The 15,791-nt window shown below is 36.1% G+C and overlaps 1 protein-coding gene and 1 long non-coding RNA gene across 5 annotated transcripts in view; both read left to right on the forward strand.

The window, feature by feature from the left end:
• The first annotated feature begins 809 nt into the window (after window positions 1–809).
• Window positions 810–15,791, forward strand: part of LOC131064192 (exosome complex component RRP41 homolog) — a 215,563-nt gene continuing 200,581 nt past the window's right edge. For 2 of the 4 annotated variants that reach the window (XM_057998241.2, XM_057998242.2), the window contains exons 1-4: window positions 835–1,115; window positions 1,205–1,251; window positions 1,332–1,392; window positions 12,757–12,795. In XM_057998241.2, the coding sequence (XP_057854224.1) occupies window positions 1,062–1,115; window positions 1,205–1,251; window positions 1,332–1,392; window positions 12,757–12,795 (201 nt within the window). In that variant the 5' untranslated portion in view covers window positions 835–1,061. The other 2 variants (XM_057998240.2, XM_057998243.2) reach the window with 2 other exon arrangements.
• On the forward strand, window positions 7,622–10,960 carry LOC131856034 (uncharacterized). The gene is made up of 3 exons (XR_009358152.1): window positions 7,622–9,901; window positions 10,022–10,094; window positions 10,188–10,960. It is a non-coding gene; the product is annotated as an uncharacterized LOC131856034 (long non-coding RNA).

The raw sequence follows: 15,791 nt of genomic DNA on the forward strand, positions 1-15,791 counted from the left end.
CCCTAACCCCCATATCCAAACCCATATTATTAACTTGCATAGTAGAGTAGACTTATTTCTACATTATAAACATAACAATATTTTTTAAAAACTCAAAACTTAAAACTATCTTCAAAATTTAAAAATAACTTTATTTTATAGAATCTATTTACACAAACAATATTATTACAATGTATTGTTAGTATTTTACACTTTTTAAAAATAATTTGTAATATTATTACAATAATATTTCTACCTTTCCGGTTCATGGCTCCGGATTAAAAGCTTTTACCCATTAAAAATAAAAATAAAAATAATATTTCTACCTTTCATAGACTAAACTAACCACTATAACAAATTAGAAGCATTATGTGGCACTTATTATATTCTAAGTAATTTGATAGACTTTTAATCTAATTTTATAATTTTAATCCATTTTTATTGGTTGGATCAATATTTTTACATTTTTATTTCTCACTTGTTTAAAACAAGTGAAATATTTTAAACTATATTAGTTACCATATTGTTGTTTATGTTTTAAATCCTTTTTATTCAAATGTAGGTGGTTTTTATTGGTGTGAAAGGGGTATTTACCTAGCATGTTCATCACCTAGGTCCCAATCACATATGTTACTTAAGTTTACTTGGGCACACACATAGGTTCTAGGAATCTTTCTAGAAGTCTTAGTTGTCATGTCTTATCTTATCACATTTACTTCTTTCTTCCAAGATTATCATTTTAGTTATCTCAAGTCATAAGATTAAGACACATGTTATAACCTTATGCAATTCTATGTTCACGTTGACCTATATAACCTAAGAGTGCCCTTTGTAATCTCATTATGTTGTAAGTGATCTATCATTTGCATCCTTGTTAGAATAGCATTATTCTTTCATAACTGATCTCTAAATGTCTTGATCTTGGCTGGCTGCCTAGATCTTGGAGCTTTTTATACCAACTCTTATAATTTTGTTCAAGCATTGTACGCTTTTAAAACCTAAATATAATCTCAAACCTCAGGATAATTGACCATCAGGAGTTTATTGAGCATTGAGACATCTTGTTTATTGAGCATTGAGACATGGAGTACATTAGTCCGGAGGGTCTGCGTGTAGATGGGCGTCGTCCATTAGAAGTAAGTGAATGATCTCTTTTTGTTTGTTGGAAATAGTCATATGTTCTCTGCTTTATAAATAATGCATGTTTTTGTTTCTATTTTTGCAGATGCGCCAACTGCATGCACAAGTTGGAGTTGTTGACAAAGCAGATGGGTAGGTATTGTGGAGTTTAGTTATGTTTATATTTATACTGACGGTGGAGATTAATGTTTCATGTTACTATGCTGATGCAGGTCTGCTATTTTTGAAATGGGGAATACTAAAGTCATTGCAGTGGTATATGGGCCTCGTGAGGTGATGACGTGAAATGACAGTCTCATTCCTTATTTCTGTTTTCATCTGAGTTGAAAATTGAAAGACAGTAAAGGATAATTTTAAATTTGAGAATCTGTCTTATTTCTTGGGTGCTATAAAATTTTATTTATTTGCTTTGTGAAAATATCTACTGTCTACACAACTATCAATCAGAATAATTGGTGTGACTGAGGTAGAGGTGAATTAAATAATGATCCATTCAGTCCTTCCAGTGGTGCAACTCTGACGGTTGATGCAAGCAGCTAATCTTTTCGAGTTAATGTTGTCATTATAGGCCAATAAAAACGATAGCTTTGAATTACGACTACAGTTATAGATACATTTAACAGTCAATAGATGGTATGTGGTATACAGTACACACACAAAAGCTCCCCAAAACATTTAGGGCCCTCTGAATATGAACTTAATGATGAAGAATGTTTCATTGACATATATAAGACATAAGAGTAGTTAAACTTTTAATGCATGATCATTCACCTCTACTCCTGTTTGGTTTTTGTAACAGAGGTTATCCATATTCACTCTTGAGGACAGTTTGTGTGCAGATATTAGTTTCTAACCTTGTGACTGCATTCTGAGAACAGGGATCAACTACTCCCTATTTTGTTATTTCTAGTACATATCTCATCTGCCCAATCCTCAAAACATCAAATCTGTCCTCTTATTCAATATTATCTATTATTCCGATTTAAAGCTATGATGACAAGCTAAAGGTGTGAGAGACACCAAAGGCATGAGATCGATTATTGAAAATATGAGAGAATGAGACTAGATAAGGAAAAGGATGCTATCTCCCCAAACATGTTTCCTAGGACCCCAAGAAGGAGATAGTAGTGACTATCAATATTTTCTAATTTTTAGATTCTAAACATAAAATAGCACTGGTTCTGTACATAGGGAATGATTTTATACTTCTCTCGCTTGCAATCATTAGAAGAGTGGATAGAAAAATTGCAAATGGAATTGATTTTGTTTTGTCTTGTTGGAATACTTTTAGCATTTGGGTTATATTTTCAGCTACTATCAATATTTTTTGGCCACCTAATTCAGCTACTTGCCTTATAATCATTTCACCCTTTCTATGATTGGTAAAGTGAGGGTTGGAAGTGTCTTTTACCCCCATAAAAGTAAAAAGACTTGGCAATTACATGCCTCTAGAAATAATTATGATACGAAGAATGTTACACTTCACCACTAGTCATAACAACTAACTGATAAACTTGTCTAGCTACCAGATGAATTCCAAGCCTAGACTGTTATCATTATTGCCCTCAGGCTTTCAAGTATAAAGAACAAAAAGCTACTATAGTTGCATGTTTTGTGGCTACCATAGCACTAAAAAACCAGGCTTTAACCATGTCCTGCTGGAATATTGGTAGCTCACAGGTTGCGCTTGTGGCCTGCTCACTTGATCTACCATTCTAACTGGTTTCAAAGCTGGGCAGTTTTGGTTTGCACTTAAAGTGAGTTTGTCAAGGTTGTTTCTCAAATTAGTGCAAAAATGCCCTTTCTTGAGGAGCGATGAATCTGTGTGGCAGCACGAGCTCTCTGATTTCTGTTGGTATTAGATAGGCTTGATTAGTCAATAACATCCTAATCAGCAAAGGATGGACCTGAATGCCAGAGCTATAACCTGTTGGCACCAATGCCTGCAGATGGTGCCAAAGCTTTGCAATGTTGTCAGAAAATGTATAAACATGTATTATATTGGTCCTGGAGGTTTCAACTTCCTTTTCCTCAAGTTGTATGATACACCGTTTTATCAATTAATATAGTTTTCCTAGATAGAACTGCTCAGGCATACAAACTCTTATCAAGACTTGTACTTTTTTTTTCATGGATGAATGGTATTGTTTTGATTTGCAATTTCATTTCCTAATATCATTATGATTGTTATTTATAATTCCTAACACAAATTGTTCCCATTTTGGTGTCTTATTCCCTAGATAGCTTCTAGATTTGGAGAAACTTGCTAATCACTTTGATTTCCTATTAGCTTGAGATAAGCTAGGATATTAGTATAAAGAATGTTATGGTTAGGATAGTTGAAATCCAATTTAGCCCCAACATACAACTATGTGTTGTGCGTTAAGCACACATCGCCCTACTTCACAGGGAACCCCAAGTTTTTGTTGCAATCTGCCCGCATGAGGGGGAGATATTCAAACTGAGTTCGAACATTTACTGCCAAAAGCCCGAATTCTTCCAAGCAAAGGTGCCTAAGATCAAAGTTCAGCTTTTTTTTAGAATTTTGTGAGGGTCATGAAGTTCGTTCAAAACACGTCTAAGTCCTGCGTTCTGCTTCCACATGGACGAGTTTGGTGATAAGTAATGTTGGCGTCTAGAATGACAAAGTTCGGGCCAAAAGGAATCGTGCATTTGGGCCTGAATGGCCGAAAAACAATGGCAAAGTCCAATTGCGCCAAATGCTCAAAAATCCTGAAACTTATGAAGGCAACAAAAGGAGTGAAGTCGCTCGAATCCTCAAAAATACCTGGAGTTGCAAGGCAAACTAAACCCTAAACTTTGCGTAGGGCAACTAGTAAGCCTGAAAAAATCGCAGATGAAATGAGGAAATACGAATCGCGGGCATAAAATCACCCATTTTAGGTGAAATCACCGAATCAAAAAGGGTGTTCAATAAGACCAAAATCGGCCATTTGGGCCAAAATACCCGAAAATAACCCGAAGGCAAAGTCGCACGATTTATTTCTTGCAAAGAATCATTCCTCAGAATCACGATTTTCATCCTGCGAATTTGGCAAAAATAAATATCTCAAAAACACTAAAATGCCCGAAGTTTGCGAAAGGGGTGTTAAAAACTTAAAGGGAAAATCTCACATTTTAACTCAAATTGCTCGAAATTCCAAAGAGCGAGCATTTCACAAATATTTGAATTGCGCAAATTGCCTCATTAGGCCGAAAAGTCTAAATCGTGCGAAGAGGGGTTCATCTAGCCGAAACTTTAGCTAAGTTCATGCTCATGAAATCGTCCATTAAGCCGAAAATGAAATCAAAGGGTTAAATTTGCACAAATTCACTTCATTTAGCCGAAGAGGTATAAAAGTAAAAATCACACAAAGGCTTATTTGACCGAAAAACTTAGCAAAGGGGAATCGCGCATTTCCTCTAGGGTGGTGGATTTTCTTCCATAACGAAATGAGCAAAAGATCAAAGTTCGGCATTTGTTGGTATTTTGTAAGGGTCATAATGTTCATTCAAAAGGGTTCAAATGCTCGAAAATCACCAAGGCAAAAGAGGATTAGGCATTTAAAAACTAAGAAGCCCGACATCGCTTAAAATTTAATATGATTGTTAAAATAATTTATTTAATTTTTCAAAATAATTATTAAAAGTGGAATTATTGTTTGCAGAATAACATGGGGAAGAGCTAGAGCGTCAACCTAAAGCGCAAATTGGACACACGATCGCGAGCGACGCCGGGAAGCAAGAATGTAAGAACGCACCGTAGAGTGCATGAAACAAAGTATGGGGAAGCACGCCATCAATCACCAGATCACAAGTTGAAATCCACCAGGCAGACCGAAGACAAAGAACATAGAGTGCTACAAAATGTGCATTCTCGGAAATACATTGTTGGAAGAAATTCCAGAAAATCAGTTGCAAAACTGAATTGATCAATGTAAAGAACTGCTTGTGGGCCCCGTTCAAGATATTTTAAATTAAAGGGAACACAAGACAGTCATGTCCAACTACCGGATTGACCCAAATTGATGTCAAATAGTTGTAGGTAGTTGAGAAAGTGGCTGGGGGGATAACTGAGGATTAAATGGGCATGGGTTAAGGCTGCCAGGCTTCTAGAAGGCAGATCCGGGTCCTTGGATGTAGTCAATCCTGGCCTCTGATTCAAAATTGTAAAATCTATAAAAGGCAGAGGCCTTTCTCTTGTAAAGGGTTAGATTCTAGTTGGATTTTTTTTAGTTAGATTGTTAGATTCTGGTTAGATTTTTTTTGGTTAGATTGTTAGATTTTTCATTTTAGTTAGATTTTTTTTAGTTAGATTGTTAGATTTTGGTTAGATTTTTTTTTTGGTTAGATTGTTAGATTCTGGTTAGATTTTTTTTAGTTAGATTGTTAGATTCTGGTTAGATTTTTAGAATTTTTGTAGAAGGTTAGATTTTAGTAGTAGCATAGAAATGCTGCAGAAATTGTTGTAATAGCAGCTGAAATCAATATATGGACATTGATTTGGTGTTTATCATCTTGGTTTTATTCTGTTTGCATGGTTTCCCTCAGCAAGTTTAGATAGATTATTTCTGGTGTGCAGGTATTTGATGGATTCGGGTTCATACCATTGGGGATATGCTGGTTGTGTATCCCTGTGTATGGTTAGTCTGAACCTTTAAGATTGTGTTTAGTTCAATTGCAGGTGTCCGTCTGAGCTGCACCAGAATTGGGTGCTTAGCCATGCACTTGCAGTCTGAAAATCTTCCAAGTCCCCTTGAAGATTGCACCGTTCTTGTGAGGTTGTGAGTTATTCTGGCCAAGCAGGGATTGGTTATGTTGAATCCGTCTACTCGCACACCAGTCTTGTTAATTTTAGGTCTCCTAACCCCTTCCCTTCTGATTTTATTTCGCAGTTTGAGAATCAGATGCAAACCCATTTGTTGTAAACGTAAGGCCCCTTGTATTCCCAGCAAAACACATCAAACAACTGAGTTATCCTGTAGTCATGAACTGACAATTGGAACCTTGAGGTTGTCCCCTTTGATCAACTAAAACAGCATTAGGGATTCCTTATACAAGAGAGGATAGGATACTCATCGAGAACATTCTATTTTGCGTTGGTGGGATAGAGTTGTAGCAATATGATTTTAGCCACGTCAACATTATGTATCTTCCTTAATCTATAAATATCCTGTCTTCAATGACTGTCAAAAGGGGAAACAAAGAAAGATGGCTAATGCTTTTCTTGATAATTTTTCTACAACTCTTGGGTCTTGTCACCACCTATAGCCTTTTGCCTTACATTGATTCTTTTTCTCATGAGTCAAGGGTTATTAGATTTAAAATTCTCAGTTATGACCCCACTTAGATGCAACATCTATCTATATTGGGCCAACATCCAGTTGGCAAACCTACTTGATGGTTATATAGAGATGATGCTATTAGGATTATGTATGATTCAATGTTGGGGTGATTCCTCCTTTCATTGTAATCCCCGAGTCACCTGTATCAGATTGTCTTAAGTCATAGAAAAAAATCTTTCTCAAAAATAAATCGGAAAATTGAAAGATACAATTTTTTCAATTAATTGGCAAAAATGGGGAAAAAGATGGGTTGGGGTTAGGAAAATGTTAGAAAGAAAAAAACTTAGGAACCCAAATTTATGAACCAAAATTATAATGAGAAAAAGATTGCCAAAGAATTGGCAAAAACAGGGTTAAAACTTAGGTTGACAATTAAATATAAAATTAACAAATTTTAAAAAGATAAAATTAGTAGTGAGGCAAGTGTAATTGGTGGGTAGCCCTGACAAGGATTCCTTCACAGTTGATGTTTGAACTCAGGTGCACTAATAAGAACGGCTTATTATTTGAACCATGAGCCCCACCCACTCAAAATTCTTCTTAGGCATATTATGGAATGTTGTTAGGCTTTTAGAGCTAGGTTACTGGTTCGGGTTCGGGTTCAATGGTTTGGTTCATGAGTTCAAACAAAATTGTTTTGGGGGTTGGGTTTATGGATACAAAAGCATATAAAAATCAGAAATATATAGATATTTGCAATAGTAAATAAGTTCAAAATACACAACCATATTAATAGTCAAATAACATACCAAAATACACCACCATATTAATAGTTAAATATTAGTCAAACTTAAATATCACGATATATGTTAAACTTTAAAGTTAAAAAAAATAATGTAAGTGTCAACAATCAGCCATCATTGATCAAATATCATAAAGGTCAATAAAAATATCATTATGACCATCCATTTTAGATGACTATCTTCCTATAGGTCATTTGACTTGGGTTTACTTGAGATGACAATCATTTGTGATTATGAGCTCTATGGAGCATAGTTTTAAAACTTGTGGACTCGCCACGGACTCGTGAGTCCCTTGGCAGGCTGAGTCGACTCGTCAAGGACTCGCGAGCTGAGTCCTTCCCAAGGACTCGCGAGCTGAGTCCTTCCCAAGGACTCGCGAGCTGAGTCCTTCCCAAGGACTCGCAAGTCTTTCCCATGGACTCGTGCGAGTCTTTTGCTTGGACTTGCGAGTCTTTTGACTGGACTCGTGTGACCCAAAAAACATGCCCAACAAGCTAATAAAGTGTTTTTTTTAACTTTTTTCATTCATTTGGGTTTGTTTCTTGGTCAAAACAGGTTTGTAGGGTTTGAAGGAGGAGAGGAAACAAGACTAAATTAGCAAAAGAGATCTAGGCAAGGATTTTTCCTCTTTTTTTTTTCATTTCCATGTTTTGAAAATCCAAAAAATCTTGAAAAATAAGGGGATATGTTGCCAAAACTTTCTCTATTTCCCTTCCTAACTTATTTCCTTATATTTTTTTCTTGTTTTTGAATGCTCTTTTTTTCCAAATGATTCATTATCATTTTTTTTGTTGGTTTTCCACAAAACCTTGCTGATTTTTTTATTTTTTCATGTTAAAACGGCAATGGCAAGTTCAACTCCAACTCCAAGGGCAACCCCAAAGCCAAGAAGACAAAACAACAAAGCATGGAAGTACGGGATTCCAGGAAACAAAAAGGGGGAGGTCACTTGCACCGAATGTACGAAATTGATGACTGGTGGAATCAATAGATTAAATTACCACCTTGCACAAATGCTTGGATATGGTGTGGACATATGCCCCAAATCAACTCCAAAGATTATTAGAGAGATGAAGGTCCTTCTTGCTGAGCATGATATGCAAAAGGAAGAAAGGCAAAAAACAAAAGAAGCCATAGCAACGCAATGAATCCCACATTGTCCACTTCGAGTTCCATTGGTCACACTCGTGGTCGTGGAAGCCCAAATTTACGTCAGTCACTTTCATCTTTTGGTGACAATAGGGGTGAGGCTAGTGACACTCCTGTTAGATCAAACCCTATTTTTTTTGTACCACGCAATGTTCCAGGTGCACAACCTTCACTTGAAGGTATAGGATGGAATAGAGAGAAGCATGAACAAGCAAGGATAGCAGCATCAAACTTTTGGTTTTACAATAATATACCTTTCAATACAACAAACAATGTGTATTGGGAAGGTTTGGTTAATGCATTAATAGTTGCGGGTAAGGGGTTTAAGGCCCCAACATGTCATGACTTCAGTGGACCATTGCTGGAGCAAGCTGTAAGAAATACACAAGTTGTGGTTGATGATCAAAAAAGATATCGGAGGAGAAAAGGATGCAACATTTTATCGGATGGATGGACAGATGGACGGAATAGGACTCTTCTCAACTTCTTGGTGGCTTCAAATGGTTCAATGGTATTCCTAAAGTCTTTAGATGCCTCAAATGAAATTAAAAATGTAGACTTTGTGTAATCTATTGGATGGGGTGATTCAGGAAGTTGGAGTTGAGAATGTTATCTAATCTATTGGATGGGGTGATTCAAGAAGTTGGAGTTGAGAATGTTGTCCAAATTATCACGGACAACGCAGTTGCATATGTATCTGTAGGCAGAATGCTTATGGAGAGGCATCCTACGATTACATGGAGTCCTTGTGTTGCACATTGCTTGGACTTGTTTCTAGAAAACATTGGGAAGATTGGATGGGTGAAAAAGGTGGTTGAAGATGCAATAAGTGTCACCAAATTCATCTACAACCATACTTGGGTCTTTGCTTTGATAAGAAAACACACAAATGGCAAGGACCTTGTGCAACCTGGAGTGACATGATTTGCTAGCCACTTCATCACTTTGCAGAGCATTCTTGGTGCCATTCCTCATCTTAAGAAGAGGTTTGTGTCTGACGCTTGGTTGGGGTCTGCATACTCCAAAAGACTTGAAGTAGAGAAGATTGTCAGCATTGTTTTTGATGAAGGGCTCAACAAAAGTGCAGAGGAGTTGACTGCGGTAAGTAACAAACACAAACGTAAACTTTATACAAGATAATCTATGTGCTGATTTTATTTCTTAGGGGTTAATTTTGAACTAATTTAAAATTTGTTTTCATTTTTTTAGGTAACAAAACCTTTTGTAAGGGTTCTTCGTATGGTGGATGGAGAGGGCATGCCAATGGGTTTCATTTATGAGGCCATGGATAGGGCCAAAGAGGACATTTCACATTACTATCGTGGAAATACAAGAAAATGTGAAATCCTTTGACGCATCATTGATCGTAGGTGGACAAACCAACTCCACCAACTGATACATTCCTTCACCTACTTCTTGAACCCAAAATTCTTCTTTTCTGATTCATTTAGGGTTGATGAGGAGGTCATGGCAAGTGTTATTGCATGCATTCATAAGATGGCACCTGATTCTGAGTTGAGAGACAAGGTTCTTGATGAGTTGGAGGTGAGATTTGACATTTGCAATTGCTCTATCTTTATTTATGAATTTGGAAATGTTCATTATTGAATTTGAGTTTGACACTTTGACTATTTTTTATGAATTTGGAAATGTTCATTGTTCAAGATCTACAAGAGTGCAGAGGGGAGGCTCTTCTCTTCACAACTAGCAATTGATAGGAGAGGAAAACAAGAACCAGGTAAAAAATTTAGTTCAATACTGCAAGAAAAAAACTACAAACTTGATTGTTACATTTTTTCTCAATTCTAATATTTCTAAATGTTTTTTGTAGATTTATTGTGGGAGAATTATGGTGCTAGCATGCCTAATCTTTAAAAGATAGTTGTTCGTGTTTTGTCTTAGCCATGCGGTGCTTCTTGGTGTGAATGAAATTGGAGTGTATTTGAGAGCATTCACACAAAGAAGAGAAATAGATTGACACAAAAGTGGCTCAATGATCTTGTCTTCGTTCGGTACAACCTTCGCCTTCGAGCTAGAAAGGTGGAGGGTGTTTCACATGAGGCCATTGACTTGGATGAAATTGATCCATATGGTAATTGGACCGTGAATGAATAAAATGATGGTGATGATGTCCTCCTTATCGAAGAAGAACTTGCAGAAATAGAGAGAGGAGCAGCACAAGAAGCAGAATGAGCAAGATTGGATGAAATGGAGGAGGACGAAGATGAGGACTTTGATTTAGAAGAAGAATCATCTCACCATTTAGATACCTCAACACCTACTTCTACTACTACTAGCTCAAGGCCTGAAAAATTGAGCTATATTAGGAGAAGTACAAAGAGGAAGATGTAGTCCTCTTTAGTTTGTTCATTGTTGTTTTTCACATTTGGACATATCATTATATGTAATTTTGTAAACATTTATAAACTTATGCTGCTATTATACATTTTAGAGTTTGAAACTATGAGTATGAATGATGAAATTTCAAATATTGAGTGTTTGGAGATCATATGACGTGTAATGTTTCAATTATGGCTCTTATGTTCTCTAAATGCATTAATTTCTTTATGTTTTTTTGTAAAACTACGGTGTTTTTTTTTGCCGAGTCTTCGCTGAGTCCTTTCACGAGTCTTTCACAAGTCCGAGTTTGAATCCAATTTTTTGGTTTGCTGAGTCTGAGGCGAGTCTGATTATTATAACTATGCTATAGAGTGTAGTCTCAATTGACTATGAATGACATTTCATAGATGACAATGTGATGACATTCGTATTTATGGCTATTCATAGAAAACTATGATACGTAGGATACTCTTCATAGAACACTGTGATCTTTCTTTTGATACAACCGTCGTTTGAAGTTTTCCATCATTCTCATGATGGCTTCCCTGTACATTGTCTTTGTTTGGTGCTGTATCACAAGGTCTTTATGGATATTAAGATTGCTTCTTTTTGAGTTTATAGGACCTTGAAATGTGTCAAGAATTTGGATAAGGCTTAAGGTATCCTTAAAGTAGTGAACTGGTTCCAAGGTTTTAACATGGTTCTAACCCTTGCTCATAGATCACTATCCCTACACACTTGATAGACTGCTGGAGGATGTCATTTGATACTCTTGAAGACACAATCCGCTGTCCTTAACAATGATAAACATGATTCATGCATTGTTATAAATTTGATACCATTAGAGATTGAGAATTGGATATGTAAGCGTTTATGCTTTATATTAGACCTTCCATTTTTTTTCTAGCATAGCCACCTGTTGGTTATTTCTTGATGCCACAACTTTGACAATCTATTTACCACTGCTATAGATGGATACCTTACAATAGAAAGCTAATTTGAAAAAAAAAGAAACCACCCTAACTTGCATTTGGAGGTGAAATTTGGCCCAGGTTCGCCCAAGTTTGTCCAGGCCGAACCCACGGGCTGTGGGCAGGACCCTGGCCAAACCCATAGAGGACCGGAGCCAGACCTTGAACTTGGTTTGGACTGGACCAAGACCCAGGGTTGTCCAGGGATGAACCGGTAACACAGTTTTAAAGATTTGAAATTGTGATTACAAGATGATTAGAGATTTGAAATTGTGATTACAAGATGATCCCCTTCTTTTCTGTCCTTACATTTCTTACAAGGCAATCACAACAATCTACGTAGACTACAATGCTTATGTCCAAAGAGTTCTATGAAGAGTTTGCCTATCTCTATATTCCATGGGTTCGTCTTTAACATTGCTCTAAAAAGGGTTGTTTGATATTTCATGATCAGCATGTTGATTGATTATGGGGTTCCAACTGTCATAAGTTCACCGAGAATAGTTTTTACAAGGGTCTGGAATTTGGCTTCAGTGTATTCAAGCACCATATAGCATGTGTATTTGTCCAATTAGCATTCACAATCTTTATTATGAAAACCTCTTTGCTGATTTTGCTGGCAGTGAAATTTGATTTGGTGTTAGCATAATATGCATAATTTCTGTGTTTCTATTACTAGGTTACAGGATGCCTCGAGAAAATTATTCTCTGTGCAGATTCTAGTTCCTAATTTCCTGAACCAGATTATTCCTTCACTAGTAACCTCCATCTCTCCATGCTCTGTGATTCAATAAGATTTTTAAGGGAGGATCTTAATTGTTAACCTGGTTATGCTTTTTAATAGCTATAATGTGATTATTGTAATAAAAAATTAAAAACTGAATAGTCTTGTTAGAAAACTTGCTCTTGGAAAATCCAGATGACTGGCACTAAATTTTATTTGTTTGTTCATCCCTTATGGTATATTTAGGTGCTTTGAACTTTAGTAAGTTCTTTTTGGTTTCTTAACAAATTATGGCCTGGGCCATTCTAAATGGATGATAGGCCCTGAAGTAGAAGTTGAGATAAATATGTGTTTGATGTGGACAGGTCCAAAACAAAAGTCAGCAGCTTCATGATCAGGCTTTGGTATGTTACCTTCACAAAGACCTTTTAATTGTATGTTCTTTAAAATTAAAGAACTAAACATCTTTGTGAGGTTGGTTTTAGTCTCTTTTTCATTTATCTGGAATTGTCGTTTAGAGGCCAATTTGTCGATGCTGCACAATACTACTTTGAAATCCTAAATAATATAGCTTCAAAGCCATATTAATAGACATTTAAAGAGTTGGTTGACAACTTGGTTGATTTCAGAAACTGAGGAAATAGTGGTTGGTTGGTTGGGTATTTGATTGGTTACATGTTAAGTGACTATTTCATTTGTATATATTGCAAGCTCCATTCAATAATAAAATTGCTCAATGTTTCTCCCAATTTTATTAATCCAGTCACTTCACTAGGATGATTTTCTTGTACAAGATGCATTCACTGTGCAGTCACATAATTGTGCATTAAAGACAATTGCTCCAATTGTTCATTTAAAAAATCGTTTGACAAGTCTTGAGATATTTTATGGAAGGAAGTGAATTTATTTTATGTTTTAGAGTTATAAATGAGTATTACCAAACACATAACCAATATTTCAGATTACTTTATTAGGATTAATTTTTGGACCTCCGTATGGCACTTAGTTGGACATTCTTTAGCTCGAGTCTTGTTCAGTTTTTTGTTGACGTCACACTTGTAATTTGAACCGTGTTTCTTCATCTCTTTAAAACTTTAGTTCTCTGTTTTCTTCTCAATGATGCTTTTGAATCTTGTTAAATAGCGGTAGCCCATAACCAAGTTTTCTAGAATCTGAACCATCTGGCAATACCATAATCTTAAGAGAGAGTTCTGAACTATGCTAACCTCTGTATAAGTATAGATCTGGAGAAGCTCACTGCAGACAGAATCATACTAGGTATGGATGGTATTGAATTTGAACAACCTCAAACAATAAGAACATCCCATTCAAATGGAGGAAATGCATGAACATGGGCATTTCGCCAGAATGTGCCTACAATGAGCAGACTGTCCTGAGCCTCATTGAAAGAAGCCATAATCCATAATTCTCTCAAATCAACATGCTAAGATGTCTGGACCTGCACTAGATTCAGGACTAGATTCATAAGTCATCAAAGGGCATACAAAAGAAAAGGAAAGTATGATTTCCTATTCGATGCATCTCACCCTAAACAACCTATTGAACTTCTCATTGAATCAAACACAAAGGAAATAGAAGAAATCCCTGCTGTACCTGAGGAGACACCAGAGGCTCCACCTTTCCAAAATATTAAGGTAAGTCAGCCAAACCTCTTCTTTATTTGATGAAATTCTCTAGCACAAATCTTCAATGAATACTATGAGTAAAACAAAAAGCACTAGCCCCTTACAATTAATGGATCTCATCCCTGATCAGCTCATGTCTGGGAGACTGAATCAAATCTGTCTATGGGGAAAACATAATCAGTGAGAGACAAAACAGTGAACAAGTGTTGTTGATGGATAGCACTAAGCTGTAGATTTACAGCACCAATTCTCCAAATCGATGAAAATTGTTTCTTGGAATATTAGGGGTCTAAGTTCTGCCAATAAAAGAACTTTTTTCTCAAATATCTAGTTCAAGCAAAGCAATTTGCCAGTTAGACTTGCTCCTACAAGAATATAAAAATATCAATGAGCATTTAAAAATTTTCAGGATGTGGAGCCCCAAGTAAATTATTCAATGCCCCCAAAGTAGAACATCAATTCACTGAGATCCAGCCAAATAAGTAGTTCATAGTCATCAAATTCTCTTGTGGTGACATATATACAATTCGTATTTACATGAAATCACTTTATTGGATCATTGGTCCATTCTCTTTGCTATCTCCTATCTTCTTCACAGATTGAAGTATTTTGTTTTTAGATTTGAAAATATGTGGCTCTAGCACAAGAATTTCTCTGCTAACATCAACATTCTGTGGCTTTATGCTCCACAGCCACATGATTATGTCATGCTCAGATTTGTAGCCAACTTAGATTTTGAGAAAACACTAAATGCGCTCTAATCCAATTGCTAAACAATATGCATGTACTTATCAATCTGAAGATGAAAAATCTTTACTTCAGTCAATTATTGAGTCTGAACTTGAAAACATTGTCTTCTCCTACCAACCCTGTAAATCTTTGGGTTTGGAAAGTTTCACAACTATCTTCCAGACATTCAGAAACATTATCAAGTCAAATTAACTCAAGTCAGTCAAGACAGAAGAAGAATCTTTGAAAATCAGACATTTCTTGAAAAGCTCAACCAAACAAGACTTATTCTGGTTCCCAAGATTTCCCATTCTCACAAGCTTGCTGGATTTATTTTAAACAGTCTCTGTAATATGATCTATAAAATCAGGTCCAAGGTGATTGCTACAACATTCAACATTGAAAATTATTTTGGTGGATATTTTTTTCATTCAGTCAATCAACATTTGTTTTGAGGGGACATATCACTGATAATTTAAGGGCTGTTCAAGAGATAATCCATTACATCAATACTTTGAGAAGATTGGGCGTAAAGGATCAAATTGGATGTTTCTAAACTTTTCTGATAAAATGCAGCTGATCCATTATAGAAAATACGCTTTAGATCTTAGATTCAGTCCTTTAGTTATCAAATGGATTTTTGTTTTGCATACAAGCTCCCATCTATTCCGTCTTCTAATTACAACTTTTCTCAACCTTTCAACACTTCTAAAGAGCTTCAGCTTGGTGATCCTCAAGTCCATAACTTTTATCATAATAGGCAAAAAATTGTACAAGTTCTAGTGCAGAGAGTTGTCTACATGTTTCATCATGTTTGTTTACCAAATGGTTTTATAGGAATACTGCATCTGTGTAATGTCCCCTTCCAGCTAGTGATCACTCCTAGTGATGAATAGCCTATTCAGGAGGCCCGTAGGCTATTTTTTGGCAAAATTAGGGTTTCCATCTTCCAGGAGGATTTTGAGTGGTAAGCAGTTGGAGTTTGGCAGAATGAATCAAAGTTTCCTTTTGGGTTTCTCTGCACT

Source organism: Cryptomeria japonica, chromosome 6, assembly GCF_030272615.1.
Source record: "Cryptomeria japonica chromosome 6, Sugi_1.0, whole genome shotgun sequence".
Taxonomy (NCBI): Eukaryota; Viridiplantae; Streptophyta; class Pinopsida; order Cupressales; family Cupressaceae; genus Cryptomeria; species Cryptomeria japonica.